Source organism: Peromyscus leucopus, chromosome 4 (genome assembly GCF_004664715.2).
Source record: "Peromyscus leucopus breed LL Stock chromosome 4, UCI_PerLeu_2.1, whole genome shotgun sequence".
Lineage (NCBI taxonomy): Eukaryota > Metazoa > Chordata > Mammalia > Rodentia > Cricetidae > Peromyscus > Peromyscus leucopus.
The window spans coordinates 66,397,228-66,419,991 of NC_051066.1; the positions used below are offsets into that span (position 1 = coordinate 66,397,228).

Consider the following 22,764-nt stretch of genomic DNA (forward strand, 5'->3'; position numbering starts at 1 on the left):
AGCCTGGACTACCAAGTGAGTTCCAGGAAAGGCATAAAGCTACACAGAGAAACCCTGTCTCGAAACCCCCCCCCAAAAAAAAAAGATGTACTTATTTAATGAAAGATTTCAAATTATTTTCCAAGCAGTAAAATACTCATAGAAGTAACAGGTGTGGTATATTATAGGTGTGCTTACCCCTGGAGGGCAAAGGTCAATTTCATATATCTTTTCAGTATCACACTCCATCTTTCCATCTTTATTTAATTTTTTTTTGTTTTTTTTTTTTGTTTAGTATTTAAAGAGTTTATTAGACACATACAATTACAGCCATTGAAGTTATGAGTGAGCTACAAAAATGGAAAAATTAAGAACTGACATTGATAAAACCTCAAACACATCTTAAATTCAAGCTTTTAGCTTAACATCTGTGTCTTTATCAATTTTGAAATGCAAAAGGACCCATTAAACACATGATAAAATTCAAAGATCTACACTAATTGCAGAGAATTTATAGTCCATGGCATTAGTTACATTGTTACCTTTCACAACTTCACAATCAGAACATAAGCTATTAATACAAAGCAGAACACTTCTTCAAATTAAGGTACCTTTTGCTGTACGTAGCAAAGACTGCCTTCCTGCACCAAGCAAAGAAGTGACTCTTGAAATACTGGGTGGGATTTCTTTATCCAGCATCGGCCGAGGCGCTGGCAGATTTGTAACAGGTGGTCAGGAGCCACATGCTGATTGGACAAGACCAATTCCTCGTAGCTCCCTTTGTGCTCGTTGCCCTCCCAATCCAACCTCTTCAGCAACACCTGCGCCGCTCGGCGACACGGGCCAGCCGAGAGGTAGCGGGTGATGAGGAAGGAAGTACAGCTCCGACTCAATGAGAGGCACCGGGGCGCGGGACGGGCGGGAGCGAGCGGAGCGTGTAGGCCGCGCCGAGGTCTGACCGGACCGGCATCCCCGTCCCTGTCCCGTCCCGCCCCGGCTCCTCAGGCGCGCGTCCGACGCGTCCTCCATCTTTATTTTACTTTATTTTTTTAAATATATTTCATGTGTGTGGATGTTTTGCCTGGATGTTAGGTACACCATGTGCTGAGTGCCTTGTGCCTGCAGAGCTCAGAAAGAGGGTATTGGATCCTTTGGAACTGGAATTATCGATGGTTGTGAGCCACCGTGTGGGTGCTGAGAATCGAACTTGGGTCCTCTGCAGGAGAGCCATCTCTCCAGCCCCACCTCCATCTTTCCTTAATATAGAGATTTGTTTTTATTTGTATGTCTGTGTCTGTGTGAGAATATATCACATGTGTGGGTGCCCTTATTAAAGGCTAGAAAAGGAGTCTATTCCCCTGGTGCTGAAGTTACAAGGGTTTTGAGATATATATATACGTGTATGTATGTATGTATGTATGTGTGTGTGTGTGTGTGTGTGTGTGTGTGTGTGTGTGTGTATGTATGTATGTAGTGCTAGGAACCAAACTGGCATTCTAGAAGAGCAGGAAGCACTCTTAACCTCTGAACCATCTCTCCAGTCCCTCCATCTTATTTTTGAGGCAGGATCTCTCACTGAACCTAGAACCAGCAATTTTGGTTTGATCGGCTGGCCATTAATCCCTTTCCCCCACCAGTATCCACCTATCTCTGCCTCCCACTACTGGACTTACTGTTACACACTGCCACGCCCTCCCTGCCTTTTACGAGAGTGTTGGGGATCCAGTTTCAGGTCCTCATATTTGAACAATTGCTTTATCAGTGAGTGGCCATCTCCCCAGCCTTCTATGTTCTGGAGGAGACTCTCCCATGAGATCATGTGTAGGGTTTTCCACTTAGAGTGACATATCCTCATTCAGAAAGTTTTGACCCTCATCTGCCATGTGGTGGCATGAACAAGGGAGATGGGCATGCTGCTGTGACAAATGGGAGAGCTGGTCCTGCCCCTCACCAGCTGCAGCACTTGGGAGAGTGGGCCATGTACCAAGCCTGTACAGTAGAGCTGGCCCTGGTGTGGGTGCAGGTGAGCCAGCCTGAGGGCAGGAGAACTGGCCTTGCCCCTTGCTGCCAGCTGCTTTGGGTGAACTAGCCCGGGCATGCTGGAGAGCTCACCCCGGTGCTGAAGATGAGGGAGAGCTGGCAGGCTGACCAACTCAGCTACCACCCAGGCCCAGAACCAAGGCTATGAGTTGGCCCACCCCACATCCACCCATCTATGAACTGATACAGCACATGAAGGGGCCAGTCCTGCAGATCCAAAGCTGCAGGATCGCCATGACACAGCGCAACAACAGGATATCCAAGAGGAGTCCCAGTGAGGGGCCAACATCAACAGTGTAGCAGAAGCCAGAGACCTTGAATCAGACCAGTGACTCATTGCAGTGAGCACTTGAAGCAAAGATGTATGAACTAAAGGGTTGACCGCGTGACTCGCTGTGTCACACTGCAGCTCCCATGAGAAGATTTGTTTCTTTTAAATTTTATTTTATTTTGGAGGGCAGGTGGCAAGGGCATAGAGTGGATAGCCTAGGGACAGGGAAACGAATGGGATCAGCATGCAGGATGTGAAATCCCAAAGAATCGGTAAAAAGTTTAGAGGGGGGGGAATGAAAGTTTTGAATTTGGATATTTTGGATTTCAGATTTTTAGTTTAGGGATGATCAATCTGTAGTAAGATTGTACTTATTCTTCCAAAGTCACTTCCTTGATTCTCGAGTGAGAAAGAGACTAGACATACATATATATGTTGCTGTATAGTGTGTATATATCATATATTTATATAATAATGTTACGTGTATGTGGTGATGTGTGTGTGTATAGTTATGTTACTAAATATTTGATAGAAGCGAAGCAGATCAAGGGAATAGATGAAGAAATGTTACCTTGTTATCAAAATACCTTGGAAACTGTAGTGGTAAAACCTAAACTTTAGTCTCAGTGTGGAGATTTGGGTTCCAAGACTGAGTAAACTTGGACAGGTTATTTACTGATAGTCTGTAAAGTCTTTATCCATTTGCTGTGAGAACACCATAGAGGCCTTCGGTAATCAGAGTAATTTTTGTACTCTGAGCTTACTGGGTGCAAATGTAAGGACATAGACATTTCCATGTCTTTGGGAACTTTTCATTATTCATCATATCTGTCAATAGGGAAAGAACAAATGTTCCTGCCTATGGTCTCAGTACTTGGGAGGCTAAGACATGACAATTACTTGAATTCAGGAGTTTCATTCAATCTGGCAATATAATAAGGCCCTGTCTATAAATTAAATAAGTAAATAAATAGGACAGCCAAACGCCCTCATTAATAGTGGTTCCTAACAATGTTCTGTAGAGAATGTTTAAATTATCTCTTAAGCTTCACCTGTCTGTTTCAACCTGACACTCGCAAACAACTCATCTGTAACTGGAGCCAGTCATTGTTGTAGTAGCATTTTCTAGTAAAACAAAGGATTTTACACTGAGCTGTGGTTGGGCAGGTTGGCTGGCTGGCTGGTTTTTGATGCAGCATCTCATGTAGCCCAGGCTGGCTGAACTCACTGTGTAGCTTTCTTACCTTCACATCCCAAACCTGGGTATAGACATGCACTCTGATGCCCAGCTCAGTGGAAAATCTTAAAAAACGTTATCCAAATTATTCTGTCCATCGTGGCACCTCACCTGTGGTGCTAGTTAACTGACCAGCTCCTCAAACATGCTGTCTATGCAAGGAACTGAGCAAAACTTCATTTCCCTTGTGAGCCTTTGATTTCATCGTGATCTCGCCTAACTCTTTTCTGAGTACTGTGGAACCCTTGGCGTTCTGCTGTCAGCTGAATTCTTCTTTAATCTGTGTGTGTCTGTGCATGTGAATGCAGTGTCCAGGGAGACTCCGGATCTCCCCAGAGCTGAGGTTAGAGGCAGACGAGTGCTGTCTGGTGTGGGTGCTGGGAATTGCACACCAGTCAGTACACTGCAAGAGCTGAACACGTTTGCACCTGCAGAGCCATCTCTCCAGCTCCCATCACTTGAATTTTAACAGAAATGTCTTCACTTGGTAGGTTCTACGTCTCCTGGATGTTGTTGGATTGCCTGAACTGGTTATTCAGCTGGCCACCTCAGCGATTACTGAAGCTGGTGACGACTGGAGAAGTCAGGTAAAGCTAACTCAATTTGACTGTTTTCTGTTTTCCTTAATATTTGTTATGGATATGGTGTTTTAATTTCTAATGCTCTCTTTTGATATTCGATTCAGGCTACTTTAAGAACGTGCATTTTCAAACATCATTTGGACTTGGGTCACAATAGCCAAGCCTATGAGGCCTTAACCCAAATTCCTGATTCGAGCAGGTAATCTCCTAGTCATTTTTAGAGAAGACAGTTGCCGGCCCTGTTTAACTCCTAAGACAGTTGACCCCCATCTCCTTCTCTCTCCCTGTAGGCAGTTAGACTGTTTGCGACAGCTGGTGGTAGTTCTTTGTGAACGCTCCCAGCTGCAGGATCTTGTAGAGTTTCCTTATGTGAATCTGCATAATGAGGTAATTAAGTTGTCCACTTTTGTCAAGTAACAAGTCTGGTTGCCATGATTACTACTAACTTCACCATCTGATTTCTCAACTTTTGTTAGGTTGTAGGAATAATTGAATCACGTGCTAGAGCTGTAGACCTTATGACTCACAATTACTACGAACTTCTCTATGCTTTTCACATCTACCGCCACAATTATCGAAAAGGTGAGCAACTGAACTAGAAGCTTGGTGTTGAAAGCAACTTTATGAGTTTAGTCATAGTTCAAGAACATTGTGTAGTGGATCTGTGTTTTAATTGTATTTAAGTAGAAGATTAGTTTCAACCTTTTGATGACTGTCTAGTAACATTGGAAATATATATATTTATATATATATTTGTCTAATAACATTGAAAAACTAGGGCTGGAGAGATGGCACAGGTTGAGTGCTGACTGCTCCACCAGAGGATCTGGGTTCAATTCCCAGCACCCACATGGCAGCTCACAACTGTCTGTAACTCTAAGATCTGACACACACAGACATAAGTGCAGACAAAACACCAATGCATATAATAAAAATAAACTTAAAAAAATCATATCATGTCAAAAAAATTATATATGTGTGTGTGTAGGTGTGTGGAGGCTCCCATTCTGGGACATTTTCAAGTGATTTCCAGTGAGCATTACTCTGCATTTTTCTTCCTGATTGTGAAGGGAACATTGGCTTTCTCAAAAATGAAGTACTTTTGTGCTCCTTAGTGTTTAATTCCTGTGCTCTTTCAGACTTGGCTGCCTCCTTTTTGATTTTCTTAGAGTAAAATCTTAACTGCTTAAATGTACTTAAGTCATCTGAATATAATAGACAGTCTTCTCTATTATCAGTGGTTGAATTGTCATATCCCTTCAGTATTATTCAATTCTTTTAAAAGAGGTGACAATTTGACATTCAGAAGTAATTAAATGGGGTGGTGGTGGCGCATGCCTTTAATCCCAGTACTCTGGAGGCAGAGCCAGGCAGATCTCTGTGAGTTCAAGGCCAGCCTGGTCTACAGAGTGAGATCCAGCACAGGCACCAAAACTACACAGAAAAACTCTGTCTCGAAAAATTAAAAAAAAACAAACAAGCAAACAAACAAACAAAAAAACCCCTACCAGAAGTAATTAAAAGAAACCTGGCCGGTGGTGGTGTACACCTTTAATCCCAGCAATGGGAGGCAGAGACAGGAGGATCACTGTGAGTTCGAGGCCAACTTGGACTACAGATTGAGTTCCAGGACAGCCAAGGCTATACAGAGAAGCCCTGTCTAAAAAATAAAAATAAAATAAAAAGTAATTAAATGAGCCACTTTAATTCCAGAACTCAGGATGCAGAAGCAGGTGGATCTCTATGAGTTGGAGGCCTTCATGGCCTACATAAAGAGCTTCAGGCCAGCCAAGGATACATAGTGAAACCCTGTCTCAAAAAAAAAAAATTAATTAAATTTTAAAAAAAAAAAAAAAAAAAAAAGAAGTTATCAAATGAGTAGGCATTGTAGTGTATACTTTTTAAAAAAAAAAAAAAACGATTTATTTATTTATTATGCATACAATATTCTTCCTGCATGTGTCCCTGCAGGCCAGGAGATGGCACCAGATCTCATTACAAGTGGTTATGAGCCACCATGTGGGTGCTGGGAATTGAACTCAGGACCTCTGAAAGAGCAGTCAGTGCTCTTAACCACTGAGCCATCTCTCCAGCCCTCTAGTGTATACTTTTAATCCCAGCACTTGGAAGGCTGAGGCAGGGGGACAGTGAGTTCATAGATAGCCTGTGTTTTAAAGTCCGCTTAATAAAACCTATTGTTTGCCTAGCATGCAGCAAGCTCTGGTTTATTGATCAGCACCACATAAAGGGGGAATGAATCAGCACCTATAATCCTAGTACCTGGAAGTTAGAGGCAGGAAGATCAAAAGTTCTAGGTCATTCTTGGACCACTGCTACATAAGACCGGGTCTAAAAATAGGGTTGTAGAGTGTAGGGCGAGGGCCTAGATTAGAGATAAAATTCAGTAAGACAAGAAAAATTAATGACTTAAACATAATTTGATATGGCTAGGTGTGGTGGTGCATATGTTTAATCCCAGTACGGGCCAGCCTGGTCTATATAGTGAGATCCTGTCCCACGTAATAATTTTAGAGCAGATCTGAGAATATAGTTAAAAGGCAGATCATTTGCCTAGCATGTTTAAGGCCCTAGGCTCAGTCCTCAAAACTGAAGTGAAAAAATTACTAAAGAAGTTACCAAATGATATCTTAGTAATCTGATTTGCGACCAGCAAGATGACTCAGCAGGTAAAGGTGCTTGCTTCCTGGTGACCTGATTTTGATTCCCAGAGACCACTTCTATTTGCTGATCGTGTGAAGAGTAAGTTACAGAGGCTGGAGAGAAGGCTCAGCAGTTAGAGCACTGGCTGCTGTCCCAGAGGACCTGGGTTCAATTCCCAGCACCCACATGGCAGCTCATAACTGTCTCTAACTCCAGTTCCAGGGGATCTGACACCTTCATACCAACACACATAAAATAAAGTTAAATAAATTTTTTTTAAAAAAGAGTAAGTTACAGATGTCATAACTCTTAATATTATAAATATTACAGATGACTATGGACATTCTCTTTTTTTTCCCCTTTTTAAGATTGAATTACATGATTAAGTGGTAGAAAATTTAGCATGTATGGAGGCTCTGGGTTTGATTACAAGCTAATGGGAGAAATCCACAAAGTCTATTTAATGAGTAAAGGGATCTCACAACCTTGGGAGATTTATCATAAGGTCCAGGAAAGCTGAGCTATGTCCTATGCTGATGTGCCTGGTCTAAGATCTCAAGCCCTGAGAGAGCCAAGAGCAAGCAACTTATGTGCATTCCAGGTCTTAAGCGTCCCCAGTGGCTACGCCTAGGGGCAGGTACTTCCAGGTCATGGGCAGATGTAGCCGTTACCTGCTGCCTCACACGGGGTGGAGCTTCAAGGTCAAAGCTGGAGCAGCTCCCCACTACAACCAGCACCACTACACGCCCCCCAAAAGATGTTATGGATGTATCAGTATGTTTTGTTTTTCTGTCCATCAGTGGGTACATGAATCACTTCTGCATTCTGGCCATTGTGAATAATGCTTCAGTATAATCTCCTCAAGGTCTTGCTTTCCGAAAGCCAGAAGTGGGGGAGAGGGAGAGAGCACAGCCAGTAGAGCACTTGGTGAGCTGAGCAGGCAGAGGACCTAAAAAGCTGGGCATGCTCCTGTGTTCTCTTGCCATCCTAGCACACGTCCTAGAGTGGAGACAGACGGAATTCCATGGGCTCCGTGCTCAGCTAGCATAGCCCACTGGAGAGCTCCAGACCAGTGAGAGAGGCCCTGTCTCAAAACAAAGTAGATGGCTCTAGGAACAACACCCAAGCTTGACCCCTGGCCTTCACATACACACAAACATACACAGACACAAATAACCAGCCAGACATAGTGGTACTTGCCTGTAATCCATCAATGCGGACATAAATGCAAGATCAAGAACCAAAATCATCTTAAGCTACAAAGTGAACTCAAGGCCAACCAGGACTCATAGCTACTGTACTTTTTACATTCCCTGAAAAGGTGCCACAAGGGTTGTTCTCCACGTTTCCCCCAACAGTTTTTGTGAGTGGCTTTAAGTTAGACTCAGTGTTGCCTTAAATTTTAGTGTCTCTTATGTAACATATTCTTTTTGTATCCATAAAGAAACATTTTTATCTAATTTACTCTTGTCTCATAGCTGGTACAGTGATGTTTGAATATGGGATGCGTCTTGGCAGAGAGGTTCGAACTCTCCGGGGACTTGAGAAGCAAGGCAACTGTTACCTGGCTGCTATTAACTGTTTACGCCTTATTCGTCCAGAGTATGCATGGATCGTACAGCCAGCCTCTGGGGCAGTGGTACGAAAACTTTTCTTCGTAGGATTTTTGGATCATTAGTTGTTGTTGTTGTTGTTGTTTCGTCCTTTCAGCTCTTATCTCATTTCCTTCATTTCATTTAAAATGTCTGCTGAGGATGCTGGCCATGGTAGCACAGACCTATAATCCCAGCATGCAGGAAGTGAAGACAGTGAGGCTCAGGACTTCAAAGCCATCCTCAGCCACATAGTAAATTTAAGGCCAGCCTGGTCTACATGAGACCCTGTCTCAAAAAAAAGTGCTTAATAAATGATAGCCACTTTTAAATTCAGTCGTGTTTATTAATATCCTGCTCATAGCTTTTTTTGGTGGGGGAGAGTTTCTAGACAGAGTTTCTCTGTGTAGCCTTGGCTGTCCTGGAACTCGCTCTGTAGACCTGACTGGCTTCAAACTCACAGAGATCCAGCTGCCTTTGCCTCCCAAGTGCTAGGATCAAAGGTGTGCGCCGACGCCCAACTGCTGATAGCTTTTAGTGTTAGGCTATTGCACAAGGTTACCAGTAAGTGGTAGAACTATGAATCCGGTGAAAAGCATATATGATTTATCTACAGATCAAATCTATGACCTTGGTCTAAATAACATGTAGATAAATGAGTCCTCTTGATAAACAGCTCCATTTTGTTGTGTGATGGATACAGTACCCCTGTAAGAAGAATTGTGCCACTGAAATAAAAATAATTGCCAGGTGTAATGGTAGATTCTGACTTTGAGGCTAGCCTGGTCTACGTAGTGAGTTCCAGGACAGCCTAAGCTACATAGTGAGACCCTCACTCAAAAAATAAAATAAAATAAAATAAATTCTATTGAAAATTTAAGCATGAATGCTCTAACAGTTAATGCTATAAAAATAAAATACTGTCTTTTAGCCAGGCAGTGGTACAACATTTTAATCCCAGGAGACAGAGGCAGGTGGATCTTTGTGAATTAGAGGCCAGTCTGGTCTACTAAGCGAATTCCAGGACAGCCAAGGGTACACAGAGAGACCGTGTCTTAAAAAGAAAAGAATGTATCTTTCACAGTTAAGTCCCTGGTTTTTGTCTTTCAGTCTGATCGCCCTGGAGCATCTCCTAAGAGGAATCATGATGGCGAGTGCACAGTTGCCCCGAGTGAGTCATGAGTTTCTCCTCTTTGGACAGGAGCTATTGCTGTAGTTCAGGACATGGGTTAGGGGTCTGTGTCATAGTAACTATATGTAATATAGACAGATGGTAACATTACTTAGATATGATACTGTAAATATGACACATAGTCGGTACATATGGTAAAATTATCTTATTTTGGTTTAGTTTCAACTTTCCAATCTGTCAAAAGTTGTCTTTAGAAGCCTTTGAAAATACCATACTGTCACATAAATGAAAATGACTTAAGTGTTTCTTTGGGAGTCTCTGTGGCCTAACCTAGTGGTGGTGCACACCTTTAATCCCAGAACTAGGGAGACAGAGGCAGGCAGAGCTCTATGAGTTTGAGAACAGCCTGGTCTATAGAGTGAGTTCCAGGACAGCCAAGGCCAGAGAAACCATGTTTTGAAAAAAATACACACAACACACATACAAAAGGGGGGAGGGGGTTCTTTGGATTTAGTAAATAGCTCAGTGGATAAAGGGTAAAGGGTCTGCTGTGCAGGCATGAGGGCCTGAGTTCAGATCCCCTGCACCCACATAGAAAGCCAAGCATATGGTGTGCGCCTGTAGAGGAGACAGGAAGATCCTTGGAGCTCACTGGCCTGCTAGTCTGGCCCATTTGGAGATCTCTAGGTTCAGTGAAAGACATAGTCTCATAGAATAAGGAAGAGTCAGGTATGGTGACACGTGCCTTTAATCCCAGCACTCAAAGGCAGGTGTACCATTGGGTTTGAAGGCAACCTGGCCTACATAACAAGTTCTAGGCCAGGCCAGGCCAGGCAAGGCTACGTAGTCAGATCTGTCTCAAAAAACTGGTAAAAAGTAAAAGTATTTATATTGATTATTGTTTTTAAGTTAACTCAGTACCAAACATCTCCGTCAGGGTCCTTTATAAATGGATCATGGCTTTTCACAAAGAGCTTGGACTCCAGATTCAGTCCTGCCTCTCTCGCTTAGGTGGTTGTAACAGCTAAGTAAAGTTACGTTTTTGAAACACTAAGCACTCCCCAACTGCAAGTTTTATTTCTAATCATTTGGTTTGACTCAGCTGTGTATATAAAGAAAGGGACATTGCTTAATTTTTACTGAATCCTCTGTTTTCTTCATTTCTTCCTCTATGCCTTGGAAAATTAAACTGAGAAACCTTGTCCCATTCTCATCCCCACAAAAGTGAAATGATTTAATGTACACTTAAAATTAACAGGTTCATGTAATAAACACTTCCTTATACTTTGGGTAATGAAATTTATTTGGTTTCTAGACAATCGGCAAATTGAAATTCTGGAACTGGAAGATCTGGAAAAAGAATGTTCTTTAGCTCGAATTCGCCTCACATTGGCTCGGCATGATCCATCAGCGATTGCCATTGCAGGTAGGAAGTTAACTTCCAACCAACTGGCAGCAATGACACAGGACCAGGCAGTGGGGTCATGTGTTAGGTAGGCCTAAGGCAGGAGTGTTGCTGAGATACTTGCCAACAATCAAGGCTTTTGGTCTCATTTGTCTATGCCCTTCGGTGCACTAACTAGCCACATTCCATTTCCACAGGGAGTTCATCAGCAAAGGAGATGGTCACTCTCTTGGTTCAGGCTGGCCTCTTTGACACTGCCATATCACTCTGTCAGACTTTTAAGCTTCCCTTAACACCAGTCTTTGAGGGGCTTGCTTTTAAGTAAGTAAAAATTATGTTTTAATAGCCTTAATTTTTACCCGGGTGGGGGTGGGGGGTGGCGGCGGCGGCGGCGGCGGCGCATGCCTTTAATCCCTGCACTCGAGAGGCAGAGGCAGGCAGATCTCTATGAGTTCAAGGCCAGCCTGGGATACAGAGTGAGTTCCAGGAAAGGCTCCAAAACTACACAGAGAAACCCTGTCTCAAAACTAAAAGAAAAAGAAAAACAATAACAAAACGCCTAATTTTCTAATCAGAGATTCTGTCTTATTTAGTGTGATACAGTAATCAGAAGCTGCTAAACCATTATAAAGAGGTGCTCTGATTTATGCAAGAATTTTTTTTAAGTTGATATCTTATAATTTTATTTTAAGAATGATCTTTATCAGGAGTGGTGGAGAGGTAAAGGCAAGAGAATCAGGTTCAAGGCCAGCATCAGCTATATAAGACCATGACTCAAAAACAAAGCAAAAATCTTGATTTTAAGCTTTCTTGAGAAGACACTCTGAATTAGATCATAATGGTGTTCATTCTAGATGAGGCATGTGTTCTTTTCGGTCCTTTGACCCTTGTAGTCATTTTTGAAAATTGTTTCTTTCTTGATTCTCCTCTTTCTTGTGCATGTGTGTGTGCCAGAAGACAACCTGGGATGTTGTTCCTCAGAAGCTGTCCACCTTGGTTTTGAGACAGGCTCTCTTTCCAGGGCCTGGAGCTTGCCCGTTAGGCTAAGAGTGCTCCTGTTTCTGCCTCCCCACCACGGGCTCCTGGCATGCCCCGTGCCCAGCCTTCTATTTGGCTGCCGGGATCACACTTGTGCCCTGCACTTGCACAGCAAGCGCGTCAGCCACTCGGCCTCTCAGCTGTCCCGAAAAGTGAATGTGAGCTGCAAGTGTAGCGCAGGGACAGACCTGCCTGGCTGCAGCAGAGGCCTTCCCAAGTGCTGCTCCTGGCACCTGGTTTTTGTGACAGGGTTTCTCTCCAGATAGCCCAGGCTGGCCTAAAAGTCATGATACTCCAGCCATCTAAGGGCTGCTATTACAGACAACTTTTTATTGAAGTTATAGCTATTGGTAACTCGCTTTGTGAAACATTCTAATTTGGGGAGCTGGAGAGAGAGCTCAGTGGCTAAGAGCACTAGCTGCTTGGCCTTCACAGGTACCAGGATGCAAACGCCACACAGACATACATGAGGCAAAACACACACAAATACACACACACACACACACACACACACACACACACACACATACAAAATAAAGAATTTCTTTTGATGAAACTTTCTAATTTTTTAGTTTGGAGACAGGGTCTGTGTAGCCAAGCTGGCCTCAAATCTGAGATCCACCTGCCTCTCTCTCTCCCAAGTACTGGAATTAAGTGTGTACAGACTGTCTGTTGACAACAGATAGGCGTATGGGTCATCCAGCTGTATGGCTTTTAGAGGAAGGGAAGCCAGTACACTAGTAGTGAATTCAGTGAAGCCAGAGCTAAATTGTCTTCTCTGCCGGCTGTGGTAGCAGACTTAGTGGCCCTGGACATTTGCTTAATGCTGTGGGACGGTTCTCGTTGCAGGTGCATTAAGTTGCAGTTTGGAGGAGAAGCAGCACAAGCAGAAGCCTGGGCCTGGCTCGCAGCCAATCAGCTGTCTTCTGTCATCACCACTAAGGAGTCCAGGTAGCCCTAGACTTCCGCTAGGCCTGGGTAGACTGACCTCTTGCAAAACTAGAGCACTCTTTCCTTGAATAGATAACTTTTTAAAAAAGATGGGTGTGGATGCTTTGCCTGAATTTGTGTACGTGAACCATGTGTATACTTGGTAACCAGGGAAGTCAAAACTGGGGTTATAGGTGACTGTGAGCCTCCATGGGGGTGCTGGGAACTGAACTCAGGGCCTCTGGGAGAGCAACAAGTACTCTTAATTGCTGGACCATCTCCAGCCCCTTGAATAGAGCTTTACACTAACCATTTCACTCTTATTTCTTGCTCTTTGAGGAGACGGGGGTTGTTTATTTGTTTTTGTTTTTTGGTATTTTGAGTTTTTTGAGACAAGGTTTCTCTGTGTGGCCTTGGCTGAACCTGGAAATCTCTCTGTAGATCAGGGAGATCTCCCTGCCTCCGCCTCCTGAGTGCTGGGATTAAAGGCATGGACCTTTTTTTTTTTTTTTGACTAATTTAAAGCTTGTTCTTTTTTTTTTCAAATTTATTTAACTTTATTAATTTTTTATTTGTTATGTAAACAGTGTTCTGTCTGTATGTTTGCCTGAACAACAGGAGAGGGCATCAGACCTTATTATAGATGGTTGTGAGCTACCATGTGGTTGCTGGGAATTGAACTCAGGGCCTCTGGAAGAGCAGTCAATGCTCTTAACCTCTGAGCCATCTCTCCAGCCACTCTTGTTGTTCTTTTGAACTATGATCTCCCTATGTAGCCTACATTTTTCTCAAATTCTCAGTTCTCTTACCTTATAGGCATGCAATGTCATACCTGCCTCTGTGTGTGTGTGTGTATTTGTTCAAGTTACAGGAAGTTGTAACCACCTGATAATTGATGCTGGGAACCAAATGTGGGTCTTCAGGAGAAGCAGCAAGTATTAACCACTGAGCTATCCCTCCAGCCCTCTGCTAATTTTTTTGTAGAAGCTGGAAGTTGGTTTGGAGAGATGGCCAAGTGGTTAAGAGTGCATGTTGTGACACACACCTTTAATCCCTAGGGAGGGAGAGAGGCAGACCAATTTCTGAGTTCCAGGACTAGAGCCAGAGCTAGGTAGAAACCCTTTCTCAAAAATAAATAAATAAATAAAAATAAATTAAAAGAATGCTTATTGCTCTTACAAGACTCAAGTTTGATTCCCAGCACCCACATGAGGCAACTCAAACAGTCATAACTGGAGCTCCAGGGCATCCAAGCCCTCTCCTGGACCCTGTGGGCATCTGTGTTCACATGTAGACACATAATTTAATAAAATAGGGGCTGGAGAGATGGCTCAGAGGTTAAGAGCACTGGCTGCTCTTCCAAAGGTCCTGCCTGAGTTCAATTCCCAGCAACCACGTTGTGGCTCACAACCACCTGTAGTAAGATCTGATGCCCTTTTCTGGCATAAAGGTGTATATGCAGATAGAGCACTCATAAATAAAATAAATAAATAAATGCTGGGGGTAGTAGAGCATGCTTTTAATCCCAGCACTTAGGAGGCAGAGGTAGGTGACACTCTGAATTTGAAGCCAACCTGGCCTACACAGCAAGTTCCAGGACAGCCAGAACTACACAATAGAAAGACTCTCTCAAACAAATAATCATAGAAGCTGGAAGTTTAAAATTAGGCTGGCAGTTCAGACCATGATGTATTGTCTATGAGATATCTCCTACGTATCCCCTTCCTCACACAGAGGGTACTCTTAGCTTAGTGTGTGATAGATAACCTATAGTCACAACTACTTTCAAGGCTAGGGCAAGAATATCACTTATAACCACAAAATTGAGGCCAGCCTGGGCAACATAGAAAGATCATTTCTCAAAGAAAAAAAACAACCTTGGGGCTGAAGAGATGACTCAGTTTTTCAAGAACACTCACTGCTCTTCCAAAGGACCCAGATTCAATTTCAAGCACCCACATGGTGGCTCACAGCTGTCTGTAACTCTGCTTCCAGAGGATCTGACACCCCTTCTGGGTACTGCATGCACACGGTGCACAGATAACACATAAAGGAAATTTTAAAAAATGAATCTTAAAAAAATTTTTTTAAATACCATTAAAGGGAAAAGTCTTTATTTACTTGGCTCAACTGTGATTTTTTCCCCCATTATTAAGCTTAGACTATATGGCGATCATCATAGTGTCCTCCTTACAAGTTACTCTTTAGCAGTCTGCCTTGCACTAACCTCCATTGTCTGCTTTGTTCGGACATCCTTTATGTATTTACTTGGCCTAAGACCCCCAAGATAGTGTGAATAAACTCAATTTGTTCGTAATTCCCTCAGACAATCCTAATTCTAGTAAACTGCCTTTTATGAAATGCATTTACACTGTATTATGCAGTTTAGCATTTTAAATGATACTGTTTTAGAATCTGAAAGTTCTTGCTTAAATGTGTTCTCTACTGATATTTCAGCATATCTGAGTTTGCATGATTTATAAACAGTAAAACTTTATTTGCTTCATGTTCCAACATCAAGATTCCAACAGCTACAAGGACCTTCTTGCTATATCAAGAAAGGAACAGTCTCTCCTTTACACCTAATGTATCCATCATGATTGTCCCACTTCTTCAGTGAGAACAGGATACGTTCATGAGACAGGAGTCTCTTCCGAGACTACACTTCCCAAAACTATTACATTGGAGGTTGTTTTCATCACAAGGGCTGGGGAGATGGCTCGTAGTTCCCAGCACCCATGCTGGAAGGCTCAGCACCATCTGTAACTACAACTTAGGAATCTGACACCCCATTCTGGCCTCTGCAGACACCTAAACACAGGCATGCATGCATATATATAGATATATAGACATACACTTAACATACATGCATATACATAAAAATAAATCTTGTGCCGGGCAGCAGTGGCGCACACCTTTAATCCCAGCACTTGAAAGGCGGAAGAAGGTGGGTCTCTGAGTTCCAGGACAACCAGAGCTACACAGACAAATCCTGTCTCCAAAAATTATATTTATGTATGTAAATAGATAAATCTTGTTTTTAAAGTGTTCCTAACACATGAGCTTGGAAGGACCATTTCAAATTATAGCTTTTTTACTCTTTATTTTTTAATATTAGTGGGAAACAAATGTCATATATGGAGTTCAGAGAAGTTTATGGAGTCAGTTTTCTCCTACCTCTACTCGGGCCCTATGACCTGACTCCAGTCTCTAGACTTACTCAGCAAGTGCCTCTACCCACCAAGCCGTCTCACACTGGCTCTTAACACTTCAGGATTTGCTTTTCTTTTCTTTTCTTTTTAATTGCAGTTTGGGGAGTGACATGTTTTCCTCAGGGAGTATGTAGGGGCAGAGGACAACTTTCAGGAGTTAGTTCTCTCTTCCACCAGGTAGGTCCCAGGGATCAAACTCAGGTTGTTAGGCTTACCAGCAAGCACTTGTACCTACTAAGAGATCTGCTGGTCCAGTGGTTGTTTTTGTTTTGTATTTGTTTTGTTTATTTTTGAGATAGGGTTTCTCAGTATAACAGCTCTGGCTGTCCTGGAACTCGCTTTGTAGACCAGGCTGGCCTTTAACTCACAGAGATCTGCCTGCTTCTGCCCCCCCACCCCAAATGCTGAGATTAAGGATGTGCACCATCACTGGCTTGTTTTTGTTTTTTTTGGAGACAGTTTCCTGTAGGCAGGCTGGCCTTGAACTCCAGATCTCCCGCCTGTACCTTTCAAGTGCCGTAATACTGGCATTTGCCACCACATCTCCCTCTGGCAGAAGTTCTTTTTGTTTTTCGAGACAGGGTTTCTCTGTCTTGTTTTGGTGCCTGTCCTGGATCTCGCTCTGTAGCCCAGGCTGACCTCGAACTCACAGAGATCTGCCTGCCTCTGCCTCCCAAGTGCTGGGATTAAAGGCGTGACGCCTGGCTCTGTTACTATTTTTAAATCCTGAAGTTTAGAGCATCATACATGAGAGCTGGACAAGTGACTCCGCACTTAACAAGTCCATGCTGCTTTTGTAGAAGACCAGATTTGATTTACAATATCTATTTGGTGGCTCCTAACTATAGTTCCAGGGGAATCCAACATCTTCTTCTGGCCTTCACGGGCACCAGAAACACACATGGTGCACATACATTACATGCAGACAAAATATTCAGAATTCAGACAAAATAAACAGAAGAAAAAAAAAACTGTTTTGTTTTCTACGTGACTCTATTGCTTAGTCAGTTTTGGGGACCAGAACTAGTGATGTGAGCTCTTTAAACTCCTAAAACAAAGGAATTAAATAAATTGTATGTAGTTAGTAGGAGAACAATAAATCTTAACTCATTTGGTTTTTTTGTTGTTTGGTGGTTTTTTTGTTTTGTTTTCTTTTTTGTTTTGGTTTTGTTTTTTTGTAATGTTTTGGTGCTGGAGAGATGACTCGACAGTTAAGAGCACTGGCTGCTGCTCTTCCAGAGGACCTGTGTTCAATTCCCAGTACCCACATGACAGCTGACACCTGTAACTCCAGTTTTTATTAGTTCATCTAATTTCTAGTTATCATTTAGCTGAATTACCAATTCAGTTGTTAGCTGGAGAGATGACTTAGCAGTTAAGAGCACATACTGCTCTTGCAGAGGACCCTAATTTGATTCCCTGGGACCCACATTATAGAAAAGAGAGTCAACTCCCAAAGTTGTTCTGTAACTTCCACATGGATGCTATGACATAGGAGCCTTCTCTCTCTCCCCCCTCCCCTCTCTCTTTCTCTCTCTCTCACACACACACAACAACAACAAATGTAAACTTACAGAAACTGCTTCAGTATGTCTGCTCATGCCTATAATCACAGCACTCAGGAGGCAGACAGTAGGGTCTTAAGATCAGTCTTACTGTAGAGTAAGACCCCGTCTCTAGCCAGGCGGTGGTGGCGCACGCCTTTAATCCCAGCACTCGGGAGACAGAGCCAGGCAGATCTCTGTGAGTTTGAGGCCAGCCTGGGCTACCAAGTGAGCTCCAGGAAAGGCGCAAAGCTACGCAGAGAAACCCTGTCTCAAAAAAACAAAAAAAAAAAGACCCCGTCTCTAATAATTAATTCATAGGAAAGGAATCTGAACTCCTTTGTCCTTTTTACTTTTTTCAAGTGCTACAGATGAAGCATGGAGGCTATTGTCAACTTACTTGGAAAGATACAAAGTCCAGAATAACTTGTATCATCACTGTGTGATTAACAAGTTGTTGTCTCATGGAGTCCCTCTGCCTAACTGGCTTATAAACAGTTACAAGGTATGTGATATTAAGGTGGAATTACAATTTGAGAAAAGGTTGACTTAGCAGCCAATTGTGGTGGCAGTACTTGGGAAGTGGAGACAAGAAGATCAAGGGGATTTCAAAGCCATCCACTGCTACATAGTGAGTTCAGGGCCAGCCTAGGGTAAATGACACACTGTGTCAAAAGATAGAAGAAGTGGGGATGGAGATGGCTCAGAGGTTAAGAGCACTGGCTGCTCTTCCAGAGGTCCTGAGTTCAATTCTTAGCAACCACATCTATAACGAGATCTTTTAAGAAAAGATTTATTTAAAAAAAAAAATAGATAGAAGGGGGGATAAAGAGAAGTCACTGATTGATATTTATATCCCAATCACAATTTATTTTGCTCACAGTTTTATAAGCTAAACATCAAGAACACATGGCTCATTGTTTTGGCCTTCAGTGCACCAGTACCCTCTGTACTGCGTTCTATCCTAGCAGACTGCACTGTGGTGGGAATGCACAGGAGCGAACATGATCACATCAGCAGACAGGAAGCCAGAGAGCAGTTCAGCCTCCAACAGCGCAGTCTCTTGAGAACGAGCTTAATCTCTTCAGAGAGGACAGTGCCCTCCTCCATCTAAACATCCTCCATTTGGTCCCGTTTCTCAAAGGTTCCTCCCTCTCCCAGTCTGTCACACTGGGGCAAGTCATCAAGAGCAAAATGGGCTGGGTGGTGGTGGCACACGGCTTTAATCCCAGCACTCAGGAGGCAGAGCCAGGCGGATCTCTGTGAGTTCGAGGCCAGCCTGGGCTACAGAGCAAGATCCAGGACAGGCACCAAAACTACACAGAGAAACCCTGTCTCGAAAAACAAAAAAACAAAAAAAAAAAATAAATAAAAAAGGGAGCAAAATGGTTTGAATGGTAACTTCTTTAAAATGTAGGTTCTGGGTCTCATGTCAGACTACAAAGTCAGATTACTGGGGGCAAGAAACCAGAACTCCTTATTTTGACAAGCTTATTTATTTTTCATTCGTTTATTTATTTTTTGAGACAGGATCTCACTGTAGCTAGCCCTGGCTGGCCTAGAATTCACTGTAAACTAGGCTGGACTTGAATTTACTGTATATAGCCAGGCTAGGCTCAAACTTAGATCCACCAGCCTCTCCCTCAAGTATGGGAGTTAAAAGTGTGCAACACCAAGCCAAGTTGTTGTTTTAATATATACAATGCTTCATGAGTTTATGTGTTATTCTTGTATAGAAGCTATGCCAATCTTTTCTTTATCATTCTAATTTTAGTATTTATGCTGCTGAGGCAAGCATTTCTTACCTGCTTAGGATGTACACTTGAGTTTGAAGAAAATATGTGAAGCACTTTTAGTAGGCGAAGAAAAGATAATCTGAAAGTTACTACCAGTAAAATGGGTTTTTTTGTTTGTTTTGTCAAAAGAACAGCCCAGTATGGTGTTAGACATTTGTAATTACAGACTTGGAAGAGTGAGCAGAAGGATTGCTATAAGTTGAAGGCCAGCCTGGCTTACATAGCAAGACACTGTCTCAAAAAAAAAAAAAAAAAAAACCAGTGGTTCAGTTGGTAGAGTGCTTACCTAGCATACAAGAACACTGAGCTCAATCCGTAGCACTGCATAAACTGGGTCTGATGGTGCACCTATAGGGTCAGAAGTTCAATATCAGTCTGAGCCACATGAAACCCTGCCTCAAAAACAGGAAAGTAGAGAAAAGTAGCTAAAATGGGAAAAGTAAAATTGAGATCATATCAGAACTGAGAAAGCATCCTCACTGTACTAAAGTATCCATTGAGTACAGCATGATCACTGTAATAGAGTATCCATCGAGTCCAGAATCCTCACTGTATCACTGTAAGAGTACAGCATCCCCACTGTAATAAGAGTATCCATTGAGTACAGCATCCTCACTGTAATAAAGTATCCATTGAGTAAAGTGTGATCATTGTAATAGAGTTCAGCATCCCCACTGTAATAGAGTATCCATTGAGTACAGTATCCTCTCTGTAATAGAGTACAGAGGACTGGGCTGGTGGTCCCTATAGACCACCAACCAAACAGGCGTTGGGACAGGATTTTTTTTCCTGTCCCAACACCTGTTTCCAAATAATCACTCTAGAGGCTTAATACTATTTACAAGTGCTCAGCTGATGGCTCGGGCTTATTACTAACTAGCTCTCACAACTGAACCAATTTCTATTAATCTACATTCTATCACATGGCTGTGTCTTACCTGTCCTCCAGCATGTCCTGCTCCTCCTGCAGCTGGTTGGTGTCTCCCCAACTCTGCCCTCCTTCCACCATTCTCAGTTTGACCTTCCAGCCTAACTTCCTGCTCAGCTACTAGCCTGTCAGCTTTTTATTAACCAATGAGAGTAATACATATAATACATATTCACAGTATGTAGGATTACTCCACAGCAGTGCCTGCCTTTAATCTCAGCACTCAGGAGGCAGGGGCAGGCAGGTTTCTGAGTTCGAGGCCAGCCTGATCTACAGAAGGAGTTCCAGGACAGCTAGGGCTACATAGAGAAACCCTGCCCCAGGGGGTAGAGTGCAGGTGGGGTACGGCATCCTCATGTAATGTAGTAAAGCATACTTACTATTCAAAAATGAGACTGTTCATCTTTCTATCACTTGAATTACATAACATACAAATTTAAAACTGGTGGTACTTTGGCATTTCATTGTTTCTGAGAATTGGTGTGTATATCCTGTTACTTCAGTGCTCAGCATTTCTGGGAAGACATGCTGACATGAATAATGTAAAATTGAAATAGGGACAAGTTAAAACATGTCTTGGGTAACAAAACAGAAAAGAAAAGCCATTTAATAGACAGAGCTTTACAATATGCCTAGAAGTAACTGGGCTTTTGGGAATTTACAGATCTCATCCTAAGGAACAGATAAATAAACCCAGGCATTCACTCACATTAACCACCTTTTTTAAATTGTTTGTTTGTTTGTTGTTTTTGAGGCAGGACTATGTAGCCCTGCCAGCCTAGGTGTTTCTTATAAGTTGAAATACAACTGTATTGAAAAAGTAAATAGAAGGCCGGGCGTTGGTGGCGCACGCCTTTAATCCCAGCACTTGGGAGGCAGAGCCAGGTGGATCTCTGTGAGTTCGAGGCCAGCCTGGGCTACCAAGTGAGCTCCAGGAAAGGCACAAAGCTACACAGAGAAACCCTGTCTCAAAAAACAAAAAAAAAAAAAAAAAAAAAGTAAATAGAAAAACCTGATATTGCTGATGATGCACAGAAACTCTCAATATATGTTTTGGTAGTACATTTAGGTGTATGAGCATTTGGTTTCTTGCATAATTTCTAAACATTCTAGAAGGCAGCACTGTTAAGTTTTATTTCAACTGGGAGTAGACATGCTTATAATTGTTGCATTTTACAGAAAGTTGATGCTGCTGAGTTGCTGCGTCTGTACCTTAACTATGACCTTTTAGAAGAAGCTGTTGATTTGGTCTCCGAATACGTGGATGCTGTATTAGGGAAAGGACATCAGTACTTTGGAATTGAGGTAAATGCATATGAATGTTTTCTTTTGATTGTGTATTACCACACTAAGTAATAAGTAAGGAAATCTTTAAAATAAATTGCATATAAAGTATATATTTAGTGATATAGTGAAATATTGATACTTCAGGGATCTCTAGTTTCTTTCTTTTTTTTAAGATTTATTTTTAGCCAGGCATGGTAGTACACACCTTTAATCCTAGAACTCGAAAGGCAGAGGCAGGGGGAATCTGTGAGTTCCAGGCCAGCCTGATCTACAGAGTTCCAGGACATCCAGGACTGTTACACAGAGAAACTCTGTCTCAAAAAATCAAAAAATAAATGAATAAATAAATGTATTTATTTTTAATTGTGTGTGCGCGCCACATGCCTGTGGATGCCTGGGGAGGCCAGAGAAGTATTGGGTTCTCTGGAACTAGAGTCACAAGCAGTTGTGAGCTAGCCGCCTGATACAGATGCTGGGAATCGAATTTGGATCCTCTGGAAGAATAATGTGTACTCTTTCTTTTTTGGCTTTTTTGAGATAGGGTTTCCCTATTATGTTGCTCTGATTGTCATAGAACTATTGTAGACCAGATGAGTGACGGCATAAAGTGTTAATATATTAACTCAATTGAAAGAAAAGGGAGGAATTCCGGTATGTATGTGTTTATATACATGTAATTCCTTTTTTAAAAATTACATTTACTTATTGTGTGTGCATACACACATATGCCACAGTGCACATGGAGGTCAGGGAACAACTTGGGGGATTCATTTCTTTCTTTCCACCATGTGATCCAGGAATTGTAATCAGTAACTTAGGCTTGGTGGCAAGTGCCATTGCCATCTCACCAGCCCCACACAATTTCTTAATGGGGGGGGCGGGTTAAAGTGTTTCATGTATAGAGTCCTGCAAAAGCAACTACCTAGAAGATACGGTGTCATGTTAATAATAGACATTTTCTTTCAGTTCCCACTGTCTGCAACAGCCCCCATGGTATGGCTCCCATACTCCTCTATTGATCAGCTTCTCCAGGCTCTTGGAGAAAACAGTGCCAACAGTCACAACATTGTAGTAAGTAAACCCTTGAGTTGTCTTCATCAAAGCTCTGCTGGCAGGCATACCCTAGGACAT

General features: G+C 42.5%; 1 protein-coding gene, 1 non-coding gene and 1 pseudogene across 2 annotated transcripts in view; 1 reads left to right on the forward strand and 2 right to left on the reverse strand.

The window, feature by feature from the left end:
• The window catches only part of Nup160 (nucleoporin 160), a 60,298-nt gene that overhangs the window by 34,825 nt on the left and 2,709 nt on the right, over window positions 1-22,764 (forward strand). Inside the window, exons 24-35 of the mRNA XM_028859402.2 lie at window positions 4,019-4,114; window positions 4,213-4,307; window positions 4,399-4,495; window positions 4,585-4,690; window positions 8,248-8,408; window positions 9,472-9,532; window positions 10,809-10,919; window positions 11,096-11,219; window positions 12,786-12,887; window positions 17,986-18,127; window positions 21,526-21,651; window positions 22,600-22,704. Of these exons, the coding sequence (XP_028715235.1) occupies window positions 4,019-4,114; window positions 4,213-4,307; window positions 4,399-4,495; window positions 4,585-4,690; window positions 8,248-8,408; window positions 9,472-9,532; window positions 10,809-10,919; window positions 11,096-11,219; window positions 12,786-12,887; window positions 17,986-18,127; window positions 21,526-21,651; window positions 22,600-22,704 (1,326 nt within the window). The remainder of the gene's footprint in view (window positions 1-4,018; window positions 4,115-4,212; window positions 4,308-4,398; window positions 4,496-4,584; window positions 4,691-8,247; window positions 8,409-9,471; window positions 9,533-10,808; window positions 10,920-11,095; window positions 11,220-12,785; window positions 12,888-17,985; window positions 18,128-21,525; window positions 21,652-22,599; window positions 22,705-22,764) is intronic.
• LOC114684873 lies at window positions 110-1,008 on the reverse strand (annotated as a pseudogene).
• Window positions 19,314-19,420, reverse strand: LOC114684874. The gene has a single exon (XR_003733412.1). It is a non-coding gene; the product is annotated as a U6 spliceosomal RNA (small nuclear RNA).